The following is a 20335-nucleotide window of genomic DNA, read 5'->3' on the forward strand; positions in this document are numbered from 1 at the left end:
GAGCTTGGGTGGTTGGGCAGGTAATGCTGGACGAAGGCAGTGGGTGGAATGGTTTGCTTCCGCGGGTCCCTTCACACATAGCCCAGCCCACCCCGTCAAGCCTGTTATCTTCTATCAGATTACCAAATCTGATCAGAGGGTTCATCTATTTTATCAGCCTTTTTAAAAAACTGGGTTTGGGATTTCTTAATGGAGTTCATTGTGGTTTTTGTTTGTGTGTTTTCTGGATAATTAGTCTCTGCTTTTACCACTACCAATTTCTTTAATCTGATTTTCCTTTTGTTTACTTTATCTTCTGTGTATTGAGGTTTTGAGCATATTGAGAGAAACGCTTTGCTCGTTTTGTTTATTTTTTTGAGATAGGGTCTCTCTATATAGCCCAGGCTGAAGTACAGTGGTGCAATCATGGCTCACTGCGGCCTTCACCTCCTGGGCTCAAGCAATTCTCCCACTTCAGCATCCTGAGTAGCTGGGACCTCAGGCACACACCATCATGCCTGCCTAATTTTTTTTTTTTTTTTTTTTTTTGTAGAGACAGGGTCGCACTATGTTGCCCAGGCTGGTTTCTAACTCCTTGGTTCAAGTAATCCTACCACTTCAGCTTCCCAAAGTACTGGGATTACAGGCATGAGCCACCATGCCAGTCCCCATTTATTTTATAGTAAGTGCCTTTATGGGTGTAAATGTTCCTCTGAGACAGCTTTGCTTATTAGCCATACTTTTAATATTTTGTGATGATTAATATTAATGATTATTATTAATATAATTCATGATTATTCATTTTTAAATGGTCTGTAATGCAATGCAGATTTCCCCTTTGCCCCAAATACCATTTGTAGAAGTAGTTTTCTCTTTCTGAGCAGACAGAATATTTTGGTTTCACCTCTATTGTTCATTTCTCGTCTGCCTCAGCCTCATTTGTTAGGTGTTCCCTTGGTGTCACTTAAGTCTGAGCCACTCAAATATTTGTGTTTCTCCAAACACCCCTGACATTGTCCTGCTGGCCTCTATCTGGAATGTCCTTCCCTTCCTGGCCAGTTCCCCCTAGTGCATCAAAGAAATCCTGCCCTGTTGCCTTCAGAAAACAAAACAAAACTTACCGGTCTCCTTATGTTCCCAAAGATGCTGTAGCTTTGCTGGTATCCGATTGTATTAAGTTGTTCATTTGTCTCTTCTGCTAGATGGTAAGCTCCCTGGAAACTAAAAACTAATCACTTTTCTAACTTCAGACTAAGCACAAATTAGGTCCTCAATAAACATTGAATAATGAGTGATTCAGTATCCTCTTCCAACATATTTTTGGTCATTGATACCATCGTTCTGAGTACTTGTTAGGGAGCACTTCACTGCAATAATCAATACAGCAAAACATGAAATAGAATGGCATAGTAGAATTGTATTTCTTGGCCATATAATGGTCAAATGCAGTTCTTTGTCAGCTGGCAGTTTCTCCTCCACACAGCCATTTAGGAATCCAGTGAACATAGCAGAGGTTGCTAGCAGTAGACCCAAACCCATGTCCTCTTTGTCCACTGTGATGACAATGCCAGGAACAGCTGGCCAGCTGTTCGGTAGTTCTCAGCCTCCCTTGCAGTGAGCTGTCTCCATGCAATTTCAGTGGTGCAACATATAGCATTTCCATTTCTAAGTGTAGGCTCCTAAGAAGAGGGTGGCTCCTTCATGTTTTTTCTCACCTTTCTGTGGGCTAGCTGCAGATAATGATGAGGCTTTAGTGGGTGGGTGGAGCCATACAGTAGAAGAAGCCTGGATTCCTAAATGACTGTGTGAAGTGTTCCCTAATTTCACATAATCGTTTCTTAATTTCCTGTTGAGGTTATTTGTTGCTAGTGAATAAAAATACAACTGATTTTTGTGTTGATATTTGTGTGCTGCAACTTTGCTCAATTGGCATATTACCTCAAATAGTTTTGTGGATTATTTATGGTTCTCTACATAAGATCACGTCATCTGAAATAAAGATAGTTTTATTTCCGTCTTTCTGTCTTAGTCCATTTGGGCTGCTGTAACAAAATGCCATAAGTTGGCTACCTTATAAACAACAGAATTTTATTTCTCATAGTTCTGGAGGCTGAGAAGTCCAAGTTCAAGGCACCAGCTAATTCACTTTCTGATGAAGGCCTGCTTTCTGGTCCATACGTGGCACCTTCTAGCTGTGTCCTCACATGGTGGACGAGGCAAGATAGTTCTCTGGGATTCCTTTCATAAGGGCACTAATCCCATTTGTGAGGGCTCTACCCCCATGACCTAGTCACCTCCTAAGGCCCCGCCTCTTAATATCATCAAACCGCAGATTTAATAAATGAATTTTGAGGAGACACGAACGTTCTTTCCATAGCACTTTCCAGTATGGATACCTTTTATTTATTTTTCTTCCTTAATTGCCTTGGTTAGAAATTTCTTCCCTAACTGCTTCACTATGTTGAATAGAAGTGGCAAAAGTGGCTATTCTTGTCTTCTTCCTGTCTTAGAAGGAAAGTTTAAGTCTTTTGCCAATGAGTATGACATTAGCTATGGTGTTTCCATATACAGCATTTATCATGTTAAGGAATTCTCTTCTTGATTCAGTGATATCATGGTGTTGAGTTTTGTCAGACACTTTTTCTGCATCAATCAATATGACCATGTAGTTTTTTTCTTTTATTCCATTAATGTAGTATATTATATTAATTTTTGCATGTTGAACTATCTTTGTATTCCTGGGATGCAGTTCACTTGGTTATAGTGTATAATCCATAACCATGACCTGAAGATGATATACTGAAGAGGCTGGGTGCAATGGCTCATGCCTGTAATTCCAAAACTTTGGGAGGCTGGGGTGGGAGGATCACCTGAAATCAGGAGTTTGAGAAAAGCTTGGGCAACTAAGCAAGATCACATCTCTGCAAAAAAAATAAATAAATAAAAATTAAAAATTAACTCAATGTGGTGGTTGTGCATCTTTAGTCCTAGCTACTCAGGAGGCTGAAGCAGGAGGCTTGCTTGAGCCTGGAAGGTTAAGGCTTCAGTGAGCCATGATTGCACCACTGCACTCCATCCAGCTTGAACAACAGAGTGAGACCCCATCTCTAAAAACAAATTTTTTGGCCAGGTGTGGTGGCTCACGCCTGTAATCCCAGCACTTTGGGAGGCCAAGGCGGGTGGATCACAAGGTCAGGAGATTAAGACTATCCTGGCTAACATGGTGAAACCCCATCTATACTAAAAATACAAAAAATTAGCCAGTGTGGTGGCACTCGTTTGTAGTTCCAGCTATTCAGGAGGCTGAGGCAGGAGAATCGCTTGAACCCAGGAGGCAAAGTTTGCAGTGAACTGAGATTGCACCACTGCACTCCAGCCTGGGTGATAGAGTGAGACTCTATCTCAAAACACACACACACACACACACACACACACACACACACACACACATATTTTTTGATACTGAAGAATTTTTATTTGCTGGTATTTCGTTGAGGATTTTGCATCTATATTCACAAGAAATATTGCTCTGTAGTTTCTCTTCCCGTAGTATCTTTATCTGGCTTCAGTAACAAGGCAATGCTGGCCTCATGAAATGAGCTAGGAAGTGTTACTTCCTCTTTTATTTTTTGGAAGAATTTGAGAGAATTTGTGTTAATTCTTCTTTAAATGGTTGGTAGAATTAGCAGTGCAGACATCTGGTCCTGGGATTCTCTTCGTTGGCAGGATTTTTAGTACTAATTCCACTTCTTTGTTATTAGTCTAATGAGATTTTTTGTTTCTTCCTGAGTTAATTGTAATAGCTCACTTGTTTCTAGAAATTTTTCCATTTTATCTAAGTTATCTAAGTTTACCTAAGCTAAAGTTCCATTTTATCTAACTTGTTTAAGTCCACAAACAATACTAAATTGTTCATAGTATTCTCTCATAATCCCTTTTATTTCTGTAAAGTCAGTAATAATGTTCACTCTTTCATTTTTTCATTTCTGACTTTAGTAATCTGAGTTCTCTCTCTCCCCTCTTCCCTGCAATCGAGTCATTTTGAAGTGTCTTGTTTAATTTGTATACATCTGTGAGTTTTCCAGTTTTTCCTCTGTTATTCATTTCTAGTTTTATTTCATGTGATCCAAAAAGATACTTTGTATGATTTCAAATTTTTAAAATTTACTAAGACTTGTTTTATGACTTAAATATCCTTGAGAATTTCCATGCACATTTGAAAAAAATGCACATTCTGCTCTTGTTGGATAGAGTGTTCTGTATATGTTTGTTAGGTTTAATTGCTTTAGAGTATTGTTCTAGTCCTCTCTTTATTGATCTTCTCTCTAGTTGTTCAATCTACTGTTGAAAGTGCTGGACAGGCATGGTGGCTCACGCCTGTAATCCCAGCACTTTGGGAGGCTGAGGCGGGCAGATCATGAGGTCAGGAGTTTGAGACCAGCCTGGCCAACATGGTGAAAGCCCATCTCTACCAAAAATACAAAAAATTAGCAGAGTATGGTGGTGTGTGCCTGTCATTCCAGCTACTTGGGAGGCTGAGGCAGAAGAATCGCTTGAAACCAGGAGGGAGAGGTTGCAGTGAGCCGATATCTCGCCATGGCATTCCATCCTGGTCAACAGATCAAGACACTGTCCCAAGAAAAATTAAAAAAAGAAAGTAGTGTACTGAAGTCTCCAACAAGTATTGTAAAACTCTCTATTTCTCCCTTCAATTTTGCAAAATTTTGTTTCCTGTATTTTGGTGTTCTGTTGTTTATAATTTTTATATCTTAATGGATCAAACCTTTTATCAACATATAAAGTTCTTTGTTTCTTGAGGCCATTTTTTTTTTTTTTGCTTAAATTCTATTTGGGCTGATAATACAGCCCCCACAAGTCTCATTTTGGTTACTGTTTTTATAGAGTATCTTTTTCCATCCTTCTACTTTCAGATCCTTATATCTTTATATCTAAAGTGAGCCTCTTATGGATAGTATATAGGTGGATAATGTTTTCTTTATTCACTCTGCCAATCTCTGCCTTTTAATTTATTTACATATAAAATAATTACTGATTAGGAAGGACTTCTACCAGTGAGCTATTTTTTTCTGTGTGTCTTATACATTTTTAATACATTTAAGTTTCTCAATTCCTCCATTACTGGGTTTTTTTTTTTACTTCTTGATTTTGTGTGTGTGTTGTTACATTTTGATTCTTCTCTTCTTTTGATAGCAACAGGAGGAAGCCAAATACCTAGGCAGATAGGGACAGGTCCCCCATGAAACCCCACCTTTAAGCCAAAAACAGCCTAAATGTTGAAAGACCAGACTGGTGGTCCCAGATGAAACCCACAATCCAGAGTGAAAACTTCTGATCCTGTTTGCCTGCCCTCTCCTGGTTTATTCTTTCTGAATAATCCCTTTTAACTAATTGAATGTCGCCTTTTCCAATACTACCTGTGGCCTGCCCCTCCCCCATTCTGAGCCCATAAAAGCCCTGGATTCAGCCACATTGGAGGGACTTCACCAACTTCAAGCAGGGGAATCACCCCTGCATCTCCTCTCCACTGAAAGCTGTTTCATCACTCAGTGAAACTCCTTGCCTTGCTCACTCTTCAATTGTCAGTGTATCCTCATTCTTCTTGGGCACAGGACAAGAACTCACATATGGGTGCACAAGCCAGACTTAGCCTAGGCAGCACGAGTGGGCAGGCGGTGGACCATCTCCTGCAGCAGGTAGCATGGCCAAGTGAGGCCTGGGTGGGGCATTGCCAAAGTCCCTGGCTTGCACAGTGACCAAGAAAATTCTGTGTCACTTTCCTTTTCTTGTATTTTTTAGTTATTTTCCTAATGATTGCCTTGGGGATGGCAATTAACATCTTACTTATAAGAAGCTAGTTTGAAAAATAGTCCTGGGTGCGGTGGCTCAAGCCTGTAATCCCAGCACTTTGGGAGGCCGAGGCGGGTGGATCACGAGGTCAAGAGATCGAGACCATCCTGGTCAACATGGTGAAACCCCGTCTCTACTAAAAATACAAAATATTAGCTGGGCATGGTGGCGCGTGCCTGTAATCCCAGCTACTCAGGAGGCTGAGGCAGGAGAATTGCCTGAACCCAGGAGGCGGAGGTTGCGGTGAGCCAAGATCGTGCCATGGCACTCCAGCCTGGGTAACAAGAGCGAAACTCCATCTCAAAAAAAAAAAAAAAAAGGAAAATAGTCCCAATGGTATATGAACACTCTACAGGTATTGATCGACTTACGACCTATGCAACTTACGACCATTCGACTTTACAACCACAATCGCTAGCCACGACTGCTCCACGTCTGGCAGCACAAACGTTGCCCAGCTGGGCATACGACAGTGCGGTCCAGCTTCCGGCAGCACTACCATCTCTGCGTGCATATAGCCTACTCGACTTATGACCAAATCGTGTTAACGACCGGTCTTTTGGAACCAATTGTGGTCATAAGTCGAGCACTAGCTGTACTCCTATACATCTCCATCCTTCTCCCTTTATATTGTTATTACCACAAATTATGTTTTTAGACATTATATCCTCACTAACATAAATTTATAATTATTTTCTGCATTTGCCTTTTAAATCATATGGGAAAACAAGAATCACAAACAAAAACCACATTAATATTGGCTGTTATATTTACCTATGTAGTGACATTTAACAGTGTACTTTTCTGTCTTCAGATGTCTTTAAATTACTACTTAGTGTCTTTTCATTTTAGCCTCAGTGTTTCCCTTTAGATTTCTTATAGGGCAGGCCTGCTGGTAATTAATTTCCTTAGATTTTCTTTATCTGAAATGTCTAATTTCTTTTTTATTCTTGAAGAATAGTTTTTCTGGCTATAAGATTCTTAGTTAATAGTCTTTTTTCTTTCAGCATTTTAATAATAATAATTATTATTATTATTTTAAACAGAGTCTCACTCTGTTGCCCAGGCTAGAGTGCAGTGACATGATCTTGGCTCACTGCAACCTGCACTTCCTGGGTTCAAGTGATTCTCCTGCCTCAGCCTCCCAAGAAGCTGGAATGACAGGTACGTGCCACCACGCCTGGCTATTTTCTTTTTCTTTGTATTTTTAGTAGAAACCATATTAGCCAGGATGGTCTTGATCTCCTGACCTTGTGATCCACCCACCTCGGCCTCCCAAAGTGCTGGGATTACGGGTATGAGCCATTGCCCCTGGCCCTTATTATTATTACTATTATTATTATTATTTTGCGATGGAGTCTCCCTCTGTCATTCAGGCTGGAGTGCAGGGGTGCAATCTCTGCTTACTGCACCCTCTGCCTCCCTGGTTCAAGCAATTCTCCTGCCGTGGCCTTCCGAGTTTGCTGGAATTACAGGTCCCTGCCACCATCCCCAGCTAATTTTTGTATTTTTAGTAGAGATGGAGTTTCACCATGTTGGCCAAGCTGGTCTTGAACTCCTGATCTCAAATGATCCACCCACCTTAGCCTCCCAAAGTGTTGGGATAACAGGCGTGAGCCACTGCACCCAGTCTAAGGTATAATTATTATTACAGCTGCAATTTGGCCTCCTTGACTTCTAATCAGAAATCATCTATTAAACTTATTGCAAATCCTTGATATGTATGCTATCTGTCATTTCTCTCCTGCTGCTTCCAAGATTCTTTCTCTGTCTTTGTCTTTTGACAATTTGACTATAATGTGTTTCAGTGTGGATTTCTTTTTTTTTTTTTTTTTTTTTTTTTTTTGAGACATGAGTTTCACTCATGTTACCCAGGCTGGAGTGCAATGGCGCGATCTCGGCTCACCGCAACCTCCGCCTCCTGGGTTCAGGCAATTCTCCTGCCTCAGCCTCCTGAGTAGCTGGGATTACAGGCACGCACCACCATGCCCAGCTAATTTTTTGTATTTTTAGTAGAGATGGGGTTTCACCATGTTGACCAGGATGGTCTCAATCTCTTGACCTCGTGATCCACCCGCCTCGGCCTCCCATAGTGCTGGGATTACAGGCTTGAGCCACCGCGCCTGGCCTTCAGTGTGGATTTCTTAGAGTTTATCCCACTTAGATTCCATTGAGCTTCTTGGATGTGTATGTTTGTCTTTCACCAAATCTGAGAAATTATTTCACCATTTCTCAAATATTTTTTTCTTCCTCTTTCCATCTCTCTTCTTCTGGAGCTTCCATATACTTATGTTGGTATGTTTGATGGTATCCTACTGGTCCCTTGGGTTCTATTCATTTTTCTTTTTTCTTCTTTTTTTCTGTTCTGCAGACTGGATAACTTCAATTGCTTTTTCTTCAAGTTCACTGATTCTTTCTTCTGCCTGCTCGAACTGGCCATTTAACCCCTCTAGTGACTTTTTCATTTCAGTATTGTACTTTTCAGATCCAGAATTGCTATTTGGTTCCTCTTTAATAAACTCTCTTTATTGTCATTCCCCAACTGTTCATACATTGCTCTCCCAAATTCCTGTAGTTCTTAGTCCATGGTTTTTAGTTCATTAAGCATATTTAAGGCAGTTGACTTAATGTCTTTGACTAGTAATTCCAATGTCTAAACGTCCTTATGGATAGCTTCTTTTAAATTATTTTTGTACTGTTATAGAGTCTTTTGCTTTGTAATGCTTTGTTGAAAACTGGACATTTTGAATAGTGTAATGTGGTAATTCTGGAAGCCAGAGTCTCTCCCTCCTTTGAGATTGGTTTTGTTGTTTGTTGAGGACTGCAGTTGTCCATTCATATAGTGACTTTTCCAAACTATTTTTGCAAAGTATGTATTCTTTGTTGTGTTTGGTCACTGACGTTTCTCTCCTGGTGTCTCTGCAGTCAGCCTATGACCTGGAAGAGTATTCCTTAAATGCATAGATTTTTTTTTAAACCCAAGAAACAAAAAACCTAGCATGTACCTTTTTAAAAATCTGATGGATACCACCAGGAAGGCTGCTGCTGCCTGAAGGGGCAGAAACAAAGGCAAGCTCTATTCTGAACCCTCGGGAACCACCAGATAAACAAAAGAAATTTGGTTCTACAAATTTCTGGAAGACAAGATCCTTTCCGCCAACCCCTGCTCCAGCCAGCTGCTCTAGGAACACAATTACTGTCCCATGGCCACAGAAATGTTGAAGAATTCAGGATGGTAGCTGGTTTGCCCACACCACTCACTTATGAGCCATCAGCATGCCCCTCCCTTCATCCACTACCCCCATGGTTGCTGTACGTGTCCAGTCAGGTTCCAGAATTCTGAAATAGTTGTCTCTTACAGGATGTTTTTCTTTCCTAACAAAATGTTTGTTTAGATAGAGGAACCGATTCCTGAAGTTCCCTACTTTGTCAGTTCCATGACATGATTCCCTAGTAATTATCTTTTCAAACAAAGAGCGTCATTGATTTACTGTAGGACTAGCATCAAAGAGAACATGCCACCTAATCTATCTCCTTAGCACACTGAAATAATCAGTATGTATTGGGATTGGAGTTTGGCATTAGATCTGCCATAAATCAAGAGCTGGGGACAGCCCACATCTTAAACGCTGACCCAAGGGCTAAAATCTTTTGGGAGCAATAACGGCTACAAATTGTTGAACAACGTATATGTGTCAAGAGCCTTATCTGCATCATATCATTGAATCTTCTCAATAGTCCTGTGAGGTCGTAAAATTGTTACCTGCCGCTTACTGAGACCTAGAAACATTAAAGAATTTGTCCAAGCCCCTAGACCCATTGAGTGGCAAAGCCAGTCTTCAGACTCAAGCTGGAGACCTCACAGTTCTGTGTCACCCCAGTGTTATCCTGCCTCTCAGCACAAGGTCTTGGATGATTCTCCTGCCCTCTCCCTGGGTAATGCCGAGGACTATTCCCTGCACCCTCACTCATGCTCTGCCCTTCTTCCCCAACACTGCTGGCCTCAGGCTTTATTCCTGACACACAGTCCCAAACCTCCCTCCGTTCTATCTGTTATCAGAGGCAAACACTGGGGCAGAACCAACCTCTGTGGCTACCACCGTGTCCACCTCCACCAGCTTCAGCTGAAGCCTCTGAACATCTCCAGCGAGAAGAAACCCCAAAAGATATTTCCTGTCCCCCAGCATATGCTTGACCCTGAGCTCTCCCCATCTAGTCAAGAAGACCAAACTGTTAAGAATCTTGAAGTCAGAGTGACCTAGGGGTGAATCTTAGCCAAGTTGCTTATAGTTGTTGCATCCTAGTAAGCCCCTTAACTCCCATGGGCTTCAGTTTCCCTGCATATAAAATGACAGCCTTCAGCTCACAGGCCAGTTGCAATCCATATAAAGGGTCTAGGACATTCCCTTGGCATGTGGAAGCCATAGAATACACACCAGTTGTGGTCATTTCATTCTGGCATGCTTTGCTGCCTCATGGTTCTTCTCCCCTGGCCTCTCTCCCTGACGTCCTGGCCACAACCCACTGCCTCACCCCCTCCCACTCACCAGGCCCTCAACCTGCCCCTTAGCACAAGAGCACAGCCAGTCTCAAGTCTACCCTGCTGTAAGCAAACACTTGCAACATCAAGCTGACCTCCAGGCCCGGTTGCATCAGCATGCCCACACTTGGTGCCCAGCTGGTACTGAAGGTGTCAGGGAACAGGCCAGTGGTGGGATACTTTGGGTTCCCTGGCTTTCTGGCTTCCACTATCTTTCCCAATGGCCTGAGGTCTAGCAGTTTGACTCATTTAACTGTGAATCTCTATCCTTTAGAGTCTGGGCCTCCCAGCTTCTGTGCAAAATGGCAGATAAGGCTCAACCTTTCTTTTTTTAACTTGATTGTTATATATTGCTTTAATACACATTTACTGCAGAAAATGTGGGAAATACAGATAAGCAAAAAGGGAAATAAATTAAAATCACTTATACCACCATCAAGATAATTATTATCATGTGTTGTATTTCCTCCCAATATGTGTATTATCTATATAATATATATGCATATATATGACAAAAAATGGATCCCACCATGTTTCCTGTATTTCCCCCATGTTAGTCATCTATTGCTGTATACGAGCTGCCTCAAAACTTAGTGGCTTCACCTTTCCATGTATTATGATGACAAGAATGTGGTATGACACTGTCCTATATCTGGACCATATGCTAAAAAATAGAAAATGGTTTCTAAACTTATTTGTCCTGTAATAACAAAATTTTATTTTATAAAATGCTTTTTTAAAAAAACATAGTAGCAAAAAAAAAAAGCAAAAAACAAAAAAAGACGTAGCCGCTTGAAACAACAAAACTTTGTTGTCTGATGCAGTTTCTGCAGGTCAGGAATTCAGAAGCAGCTTAGCTGGGTGGTCTGGCTTGGTTTCTCTCCTGAGGCTGCAGTCAAGGTGTTGGCTGGAGCTGCATCATCTGATGGCTTGACTGGGGCTGGAGGATCTGCTTCCAAGGTGGTCCACTCACTTGGCTAGCAAGTTGGAGCTGCCTATTGGCAGGAGGATTCACTTCTTCTCAGTGGATCTTCCCGGAGTTCTTGTGTGCATCCCCATAGCATAGCAGTTGGCTTCCCCCAGAGGGAACAGTCCAGGAGAGAACGAGGCAGAAGCCACAGTCTTTTCTGGCTTAGCCTCCGAAGTCACATTCCACCATTTCTGTATTATCATGTTAGTTACACTGGCTAGACCTATTCTGCATGAGAAGGGACTATACCATGGTGTGAATACCAGAAGCCAGGCTAATTGAAGGCCAGCTTCAAAGGTGGCTACACATTCCCTTTCAACAGTATGTCATGAACATCTTTCCATGCCAATAGGAGCAGATGAATCTTGCCATTTTTAATGACTACATATAAGTGTTGCATAATTTATTTAACCAACCTCCTGTAGTTGGATATGTGGGTTGTGTCTCATTTTTTGATACTAGAATTAATCATCTTGAATATCCATCACCAAATCTGTCATATTATTTTCTTGTGATAAATGAAAAAGAAAATCAAATCATGCCTATCAAGCAGAAACCTGAGCAACTAATAAATGGGGGTACCTCTGAGACAGAAAGCAGGGTCCCTTCTGACTCTGTTCTTCTCTTTCTCTCCTCATTAATTGGGGAGTTCACTATCTACTGAGATATCCTAGTCCACAGCTGCACAGTCTGTCTTTTTAGAAAGCTCTAAGCAAAAATAATATTCATCCATCCTCCTCGGGACAGCCCTTGAGCTATTGAAGACTCTAAGCATGTCCTGAACACCCTCCACGAGCCATCGTCTCTGAGGCCCTCCCCTTCCTGGCCCCACTTCTCTGGACAGGTTCTGGACAGGCTTGCCCTTCCAAAATTCCTGGAAAGCAGGAACTGTTCCTGCTATACTGACCCTCAATTCCAGTGCAGTGCAGGCCTGTTGGTGTCTCCCCTTCACCTGAAGAGGAATCATTGAGACAGGACAAGGGTGGGCACCCGGGAGGGCTGGCATGGGTCATGAGAATGTGGTCCTGGAGAATTAGCCAGCATGGGGAAGTAGAGGTGCTGCAGCCCTTTCTGCCCTCACGGATGCCAATGAACATCAGCAGGTGGCGCCCAGAAAGAAACTCTAGGGGAGGCCTGTTGCTCAATATATAGACTAGAGATGGCACTGGCAATTCAGCCAACCCAGGAAGGAAGCCCACTTGCCTTGGCTTCAGCCTTTGTACACAACCTCAGCCTTTCTTGAGAACAGAATTTAGATTCTCCTCCGCTGTGCTGTGTGCTTGGCCCAGGAGAAAGGCAAGCCTCGATGGGTAGCTGCTCCTTGGCCTGGCTGTATCAGAAGGCCCCAGTGCCACTCCAAACGTGGGTGTGAGCCCTGCCTCCATGAGCAAACAGTAGCTCAGAGCTGGGGGCTATGGGGGTCAGTGGCCTGTCACATGAGGTCTGATGAGGCCATCTCTGCTCTATTTTGGGAAAGGGATCAATTGTATCAAAGGCTTTCTTGGGAGTGACCACTCTGGCCATTGGCGGGAGACCTGGTGTTCTGACAAGACACCCTCTGTACCCTGACCCACTTGCCAGCTCCAGCTAATTTTAGCAGGCCTTGGCAGGTGCCAACAAGTACATGGCATGTGGATGTCACTCCGGGGTGAGCCCAAGGAGGGGCCTGGACTAGAGCCTGGGTGTCATGGTCTCCGCCCATGGAGGCACCCAAAACGAGCCAAAGCCGGGACTTTGCAGTCACAAAACTAAGAATGATAGCCCCGGTTTTTTGTTTGTTTTTGGTCAGTTGGACATCTTCCTCCACCACCCTTTCCCCAAGTGCCATACAGACTCCTGGACTATATGAAATGCAAATCAAACCCCTCTGCAGATGAAAAGCCACTGGGGATCCCCTTGCCTCCAAGAGCAAGTCCAGACCTGCACTGGCATGGGCCAGGCCCCCTTAGAACCCCCTCCCTGTCCAAGGGCATTTCAGTAAGTGTTCTGTCCCAAGAGAGCCTGGTGACTTCCTGCCCGCCCAAGGCTGAGGAACAGAAGATAAGTGGGCTGGCTCTGCACACCTTCTCCTGCCGGGCGGCAATCCTCACCTGATGTTCACAGACTGTGGCCGGCTGCCCCCTGGCTCTGTCCCCATGGCCCTGTCAACTCTGACCCCACGTGGGCCTCCCTTCCCCTTCTGGCCCTGCCTCTGACCCCATGGCAGGAGGCAGAGTATTTCAGCAGCCCCTGGCTGAGCCCATTCAGTTCAGAAGCCCTGGGCTGCCGGCCTCAGGCAGCTCTCCATCCAGACAGCCACTGTCGCCACAGGCAGGCCTTAGACTCCAAGGATACAGCATGTGCTAGACCTCAGCAGACAGGAGCATCTCTGCCTCCCAAACATCTACCTCTTGGTACCTCAGAGAGATGGCCATGGATGTCACAAAGAACCAGGACCAGACAGCCTTGACTCTGGTAAGGGTCACATCAAAGCCAAGGACTTTGCATTGGGAAAGCCGCCCCCAGGGAAGGCCCCTGGTTTTGCAGATTACCAAAACCAAGGCTGGGGCAGGGAAAGCAAGCGGGCTCTGGGCGCCTTGGAAGGAGGCACACGATCCTTGGGGGTCCTGGCTAGAGCAGCTGTGCCTGCCACTGGTCCCTCCCCACCATCCTCACTGTGGCTGCCCAATGTCCAGCCTCTCGAGGGGCTCTAGGGCACTTGCTCCTGGAACTAACAGTGACCCAGGACACTAGTGTCTGGGGCCTGGCCTGGGGCTTTTATGGGGGGAGCCAGTTGTCTGGCTCTCTGGGGGCTCTGCGTGGCATTTCCAGGGGTTGGTGGATGGGAGAGTCTGTCCCTAAGGAGAATGTGGGTACTGGCCCAAAGTCACTCATGACTAGGTACATAGACACCTGAGGACCCGGGGATGGAGGGGCCAGGCTACAGCTGGACATGTGGCACTGGGATGGTCTTTGGAGCCCACCAGCCTGCAGCGTTTGTCCAGGGACTGCCCTAGTCCTTGGCTGTGTCCCCGGGGGCCCACAGCTCCACCAGCTGCCCCCCTCCCCCCGCCGCCCAGTGCTGGAATAGACAGCTTCCCAGTCCACGTCTGCCAAAGGTGGCACTAGAAAGCATCCTGCCTTTTTTACTGCATTCTGGAGGTGGGGCCACAAAGCACTGCCAGCTGTGTAAAAGAGATGGCATCCTGCCCCGGCAGCCCTGACTGACCAGCTCTGCCTCTCCCACTGCTGTCCAACCTGTACGCCCTGGTGACCATGTCCAGGCCGGTGGCCTTAAGGGCTGTCCCCATATCTACCTCTCCAGCCCAACTTTCCACTGAACTCTGGCCTTGCATAGCCAACTGCTACTTGGAACAAATCGCCCCTTGGCTGGCAGATGTGTTAACATGCGCAGAGCAAGATCCCGACTCCCACAACCCAACTCCCAGGTCGGGTGGAACCTCTTCTTCCCAGGCCCTCCTGTTCCTCTCCTCAGCCCCTCCCACCTCCCTTCAGAGTCTAGACTCTTACCCTCTCACCAAGCCTGTGCCCACCGTCCCTGCACAGGGGCTGTTAGGACAGACTGACGCCCTGCTTCCACCCTGCCCCAAGATGCCCGTGCTCTGCGGCCCAGCGCCTCCAGGCCTCTCACCTTTTGCTCCTCACAGCTCAGCCTCACTCCCTCCCTCCTCGCTCTGCTCCAGCGTCAGTGCAGGTCTCCTGCCCCCATCTCCTGGTAGCAGCTGCCCGACCTCGTCCCTGCTTCATCTGCCCCCATTCCTTTACCCCGCAACCTGTCCCCAGCTTGACTAAGTTCTTTCCTGCCAATCCCCACCCTTGAGAGAGGCTTGTTTAGCTGTGGACTCTGCTTCTGCGCCCTGCACTGCACCTGGCATTTGGTGGGCATCACTGAAGAGATGAGGGTCAGATGCCCTGCAGGGAGTGTGGAATGTCTTCAAGCAAGAAAAGTTGTACCTTTGGCCATGGGCCCTGATTATGTGTCCTGTGACCTCTAGGGCAAGGTCAGCAAGAGAACCTCTGCAAGCCGGCTGGGGCTGCCTCCCAGAGGCTGCCAGCGGGAGGAACAGGCTCTGTCTGTGCTCTTCTTCCGAGGTGACACCTGGGGGGCGGCCAGGCTGTATCTTGGGGCTCCCCAGGCACCACCACATTTCCTGACTGCTTGGGAAAGTCCTGTAAGCTTGCACAGATAACCAGCATCAGGCTCGCCAGAGAGACACTGGCAGCTGGGGTCTGGGCACCAGGAGCAGCTTGGTGCTGGGCCTGAAGGATGCAGCCGGGCTGGGAGAGAGGAAAGCTGGGAGCCAGTGCCTGGCTCTGTGGGCTTGGGGAAGGGGTTGCACCTCTGCGTCCAGTTTCCTCACTTATAAAAAATGGAAATAATACCAGTACCCACATCCCAAGCTTGCTGTAGCAATGATAGGGAGGGGCGTCAGAGTGGGTCTGGCACAGGGAAGTGTGCATCAGCCTCAGTCCCTGCCACTGGACTTGTCCTGGGGGTCTGTGAGGCTGACCTTGGCCCCACAACATGACCCCCAGGCTTGTGAGACCAAGCTGGGTCAGAGCTTCCTCCTCGGGTTGCATGCTCACCAAGTGCCAGAAGGGGGACTTCTGAGGCCCAGATGCACCCTGAGGAAGGGGCTTGCTCCCACCAAGAACAAGGCTCACCTTTGGAGGATGCTCCCCACATAAGAGGTGACCCCCCAGGTCTGCTGGTAACTGCAGCCTCAGAACCTTAATGCATCCATCCTCCAACCCATGCCCACTGGGAAGTGTGTGAGGGGTTCTCACAGGCCCTGCGGTGCGGATGATGCAGAAACCCTGCAGCAGCTGGTTAGGGCAGGGCGCAGCTGAGAGCCCTGTGCCAGGAGACCCTAGCCAGTTCTGCCACTGTGGAGAGATAGGCTCCCTGACCCCACATCCCCTGCCTCCCTGCAGCCCCACAGAGAATGCAGACCTACTTTTACAGAAATCCAGATTTTTGTGTAAAAGTGTCTCTTTTTAAATAGATTTTAAGTGGCGGCAGCAGATTTAAGCTTTTGAGAATATTATACAGGACAAATCAGATTCGCAGGCCAGATGCAAGTTTATTTACAGAAATGGGATGAGGTCCTACCTCAGGTCCCATCTCACGTTTTCACTTATGCCTATACGTGTCCTTCATGGGAAAGCCACAGGAGGCCCTGCAGGAAGCTTCCTGGTGTTGATTTAAAGTCCTCGCTGGTGAATATGGGGGTCCTCACTGCTGCAGCAAGGGGACACCGCCCTGTGCATCTTGGAAATGCCCACAGCCCTCTGGCTGCAGAACAGATTCTTAGGAGAGAAACTGTCAGATCAAAGTTAAACTTAGATAAACTCCAAATTGCCCTCTGAACAGATGGTATCAGTTTGACTTCATGCAGTCCTGGGATTACCCGGGAAAAACTTTCTGGCCTAGAAGCCAGCAGAGCTAGGATTTCACCTAGTCAGTGGCAGGGCCACCTGCAGGCCTTGATACAGAGGGGGAAGACTTGAGCCTCCCCGACACCCTACAGGGCCCAACCTCCCAACATGTGATAAGAGCAACAGCAGCCGCCATGTGCCTGGCTCTCCCTGTCCTCCAAGTGCTGGGTGGGGAGAAGTGTGAGGTCCCCCACAGCCCTGCAAGGGAGGATCACTCAAGGGCCCCAACTGTCCGACAATACAGCCACACTCTGATCAGCCGCCTGGGCACAGGCTCCATGCCATTGTCCTCCGCCAAAACCTCAGACTCAAATGTCGGATCCTCACATGAAGGGCCTGCGGCCAAGAGACCAGAGTCCAGGTCTGTGGTCGCCAAGATAAGCCATTTGGAGAGAGGCGCAAGGGTGATGCCAGGCAGGCATGAGGGCTGGGACTTTGCAAGAGCAGCATCACTTTTGTTGGGAGCCCACAGGTCCCTCTGAACAGTCTTGTCTGGAGGGTTCCCCAGGACTTCCTGCCAGTAGCTGCTGTGTGCATGGATTTGGGAGCTGGCCTGGCCAAGGGCTGCTGGCTGCCTGTGGCTGCACAAGTGATTTCTGTAAGCCTTTCTTCATCTGCAAGTTGGGTGCTGCTGGCACCTCCTCCCCAGTGCTGTGGTGACAGGGCTCAGGGTGTGAGGCTGCTGTGTGATGCACCTGGTGCAAGGCCTGGCATATAGAGGAATTCGGCAAATGGTAGATGCCCTCACAGGTAGTTCCTGGCATCCTCTACATTGGTGGGTGTAGGAAACAAAGACAGAGGAGGCAAAGGTTGTAGTTGTGGGGCACTGAGGACAGCCTGGATTGTTCCACAGAGCCCTGAGTGTGGAACAGCAGTGGGGTGTGCTCCAGGGGTGTGCTCTGCAGGTACAGTTGGGTTGGAGGGCTGGAGGATTGGGGGTTGGGGAAAGCTTGCACTCCCATCCCACGCTCAGAGCTGCAAAATGGCGCCTGCTCAGCCAACACTGGAGTTTGATTCTGTGGCTTTTGACACAGACTTTATCAGCCCCATCCGTCTCTGACCTTGCCTGGGTTTAAATTTTACAGGCGGGGCCTGATTAAGAGACATGGTTCTTAACCAAAGATCAGTATCTATTAAGAATGCTTTGGGCTGCAGGAAACCAAACACCTGACTCGCTGTGGCATAAGTGATCCTCGTGCTCCCATAACCTGCCTGTGGAAGGTGGGTCTGGCATTACTCTCTCTTCCCTGTATTCACAGTTTGCTAACAGCTTTAACCCCCGGCCTTGTTTCCTCATGGTTACAGGGAGGCTGTCACATGCTGGTCCTTACATCCTTACACAGCTGTGTTTACAAAGTTAGGGAAACTGAAGCTCCTCCCCCTGCTAAAATCAGGCTTCCCTTCACCTGTCATTGGCCAGAACTGGGTGACATGCCCAATTCTAGACCAATCATCAATAGGAGGAGGATAGAATTTCTGTGCCTACCTTAGACCAGTCATGGTGCAGTGCTCCCCCTACCAACAAAATCTGAGTTCTAAAAACTGAGGAAGCAGAGGAAAATGGCCATGTTGCCTCCCAGCTGGGATTCAGAGCATCTCCAACCCCTCGAGCTTATGCATAAGAGTGTATTTTTGTGGAACAGATCCATAGCTTTTATCAGTGCATCTTTCCTTCTTTTTGGTTCAAGATGAAAATATCCTTATGATTATTTTTCTTACCACTGCTCAGAGATAACCATCGCATTAACATGGCCTTTTCTCCATGAATAGCACTAGAGTGCCCAGGGGACAGACACATAGCTGTCCACACTCCAGCTTGCCGGGGATGCATGGGCACAGCCACAGCTACATTCACAGCGTGTCCTCACTCTGCCGGGTGGAGAGCAAGCGGCCACACCACGGGCCGCCCATGCTCATGGGAGTGGCAGATTGGATCTGAACTTTGTGAGCGCAAGCGTCTCTCATGTCAGTGCATAGGGACCCTCTTCCTTCTGTGGCCTGGTGTCCCCATTGCACAGATGGTTTTGGTAGCAGACACCTCCTCCTAGATGTTCATGCTCACTCCTGGCTGGCCCTTAGCCCACATGTGCAGACTGGCCCATTTATTTTCTGGTGTAAATCCCAGAAGTCAGAGGACCAGATCTCTCTGACAGCAATGCCAGCTGCCTGGCACCCTCCAGACAGGTGGTTCAAGCCCCAACTTGCCAACTCTCCCAGTTAGCCCATCCTTTCCCTGGTCCCGATCTGAGGGATGAAGGGGGTGCTACAGGGTGCTGTGCCACGGGGATATCGTCAGGGACAGAAGCCACTCTGCCCTCTGCGGCTCACAACGCCAACACGCCCTGGGCTGCATTTGCTGAGCCGCTGGTCCTGGACTCTGCTCTTCTGACTTTCCATCTGGTTTTACGTGTCATAAAGTTTGAGATGATGGGTCACCCTAAACCAGGGGTTAGAGGATGGAAGGAGACCCACAGTGTGTGGGGGAAATGCCCCGTGAGACCCTCGGCATGTGGGTGCCTGATGACAGCCCCCGTGAGGTCCCCAGCCTACCCCCTCCCCAGCCCGGCTGCTCCTATCCCCCTCCCCATGCAGGTGGAGCAGATCCTGGCAGAGTTCCAGCTGCAGGAGGAGGACCTGAAAAAGGTGATGAGGCGGATGCAGAAGGAGATGGACCGTGGCCTGAGGCTGGAGACCCACGAGGAGGCCAGTGTGAAGATGCTGCCCACCTATGTGCGCTCCACCCCAGAGGGCTCAGGTACCACCCAGAACCGGCTCCTCATCCAGACGCAGCGATGGGCTCAGCCCTAGCTGGGAGGAGCACCCCAGGCACTTCCAAACTCTCAGCCAGCCCAAGACAGAACCTCCTGGGGAGAAATGAAGTACTGACCTGTGGAAACACTTCACACCTGCACTCCTCTGGTCCAGCCCTGCGGCACTCTGGCTCACCCTGGAGCCGGCAAGCCTCAGGAAAACTGGCTTTTTAAAGCCAGTTTTTTTAAAGCCTGTGCAGTGACTCACGCCTGTAATTTCAGCACTTTGGGAGGCCAAGGCGGGCAGATCTCAAGGCCAGGAGTTTGAGACCAGCCTGGCCAACATGGTGAAACCCTGTCTCTACCAAAAATACAAAAATTAGCTGGGCGTGGTAGGGGCATGCCTGTAGTCCCAGTTACTCTGGAGGCTGAGGCAGGAGAATCACTTGAACCTGGGAGGCGGAGGTTGCAGTGAGCCTAGATCGAGCCACTGCACTCTAGCCTGGGTGACAGAGTGAGACTCCATCTCAAAAACAAAAACAAAAAAAACCTCACTGCTCCCATTAGGGCACTTAGGGAACCCCTAGCCCAGTTCTGCAGCTGGGCTAGTGCACCAGGTCCTCAGTTGGTCCCTGGGCTCTCGGTGACTCTGTCCAGGGCAGGAGTTTCCCATTACTTTTCCCTGGCTGAGCTTTACCCCTCCACGTTGGCACTGGTGTTCCCAGGTGTTGGGTGACCCCTTGTCCAGATCCCTTGGTCCCCTTGTGCCTTCCCTCCTCCTCTCTGCGG

At 47.4% G+C, this 20335-nt stretch overlaps 1 protein-coding gene across 2 annotated transcripts in view; it reads left to right on the top strand.

The window, feature by feature from the left end:
- GCK (glucokinase) overlaps positions 1-20335 on the top strand; it is a 38630-nt gene that overhangs the window by 10099 nt on the left and 8196 nt on the right. The window contains exons 1-2 of one of the 2 annotated variants that reach the window (XM_032244367.1): positions 13583-13811; positions 19389-19551. In XM_032244367.1, the coding sequence (XP_032100258.1) occupies positions 13764-13811; positions 19389-19551 (211 nt within the window). In that variant the 5' untranslated portion in view covers positions 13583-13763. Of the gene's footprint in view, positions 1-13582; positions 13812-19388; positions 19552-20335 lie in introns of those variants that run through there. The other variant, XM_032244369.1, reaches the window with a different exon arrangement.

Source organism: Sapajus apella, unplaced genomic scaffold, assembly GCF_009761245.1.
Source record: "Sapajus apella isolate SASKATOON/1434 unplaced genomic scaffold, GSC_monkey_1.0 scaffold54, whole genome shotgun sequence".
Classification (NCBI taxonomy): Eukaryota; Metazoa; Chordata; class Mammalia; order Primates; family Cebidae; genus Sapajus; species Sapajus apella.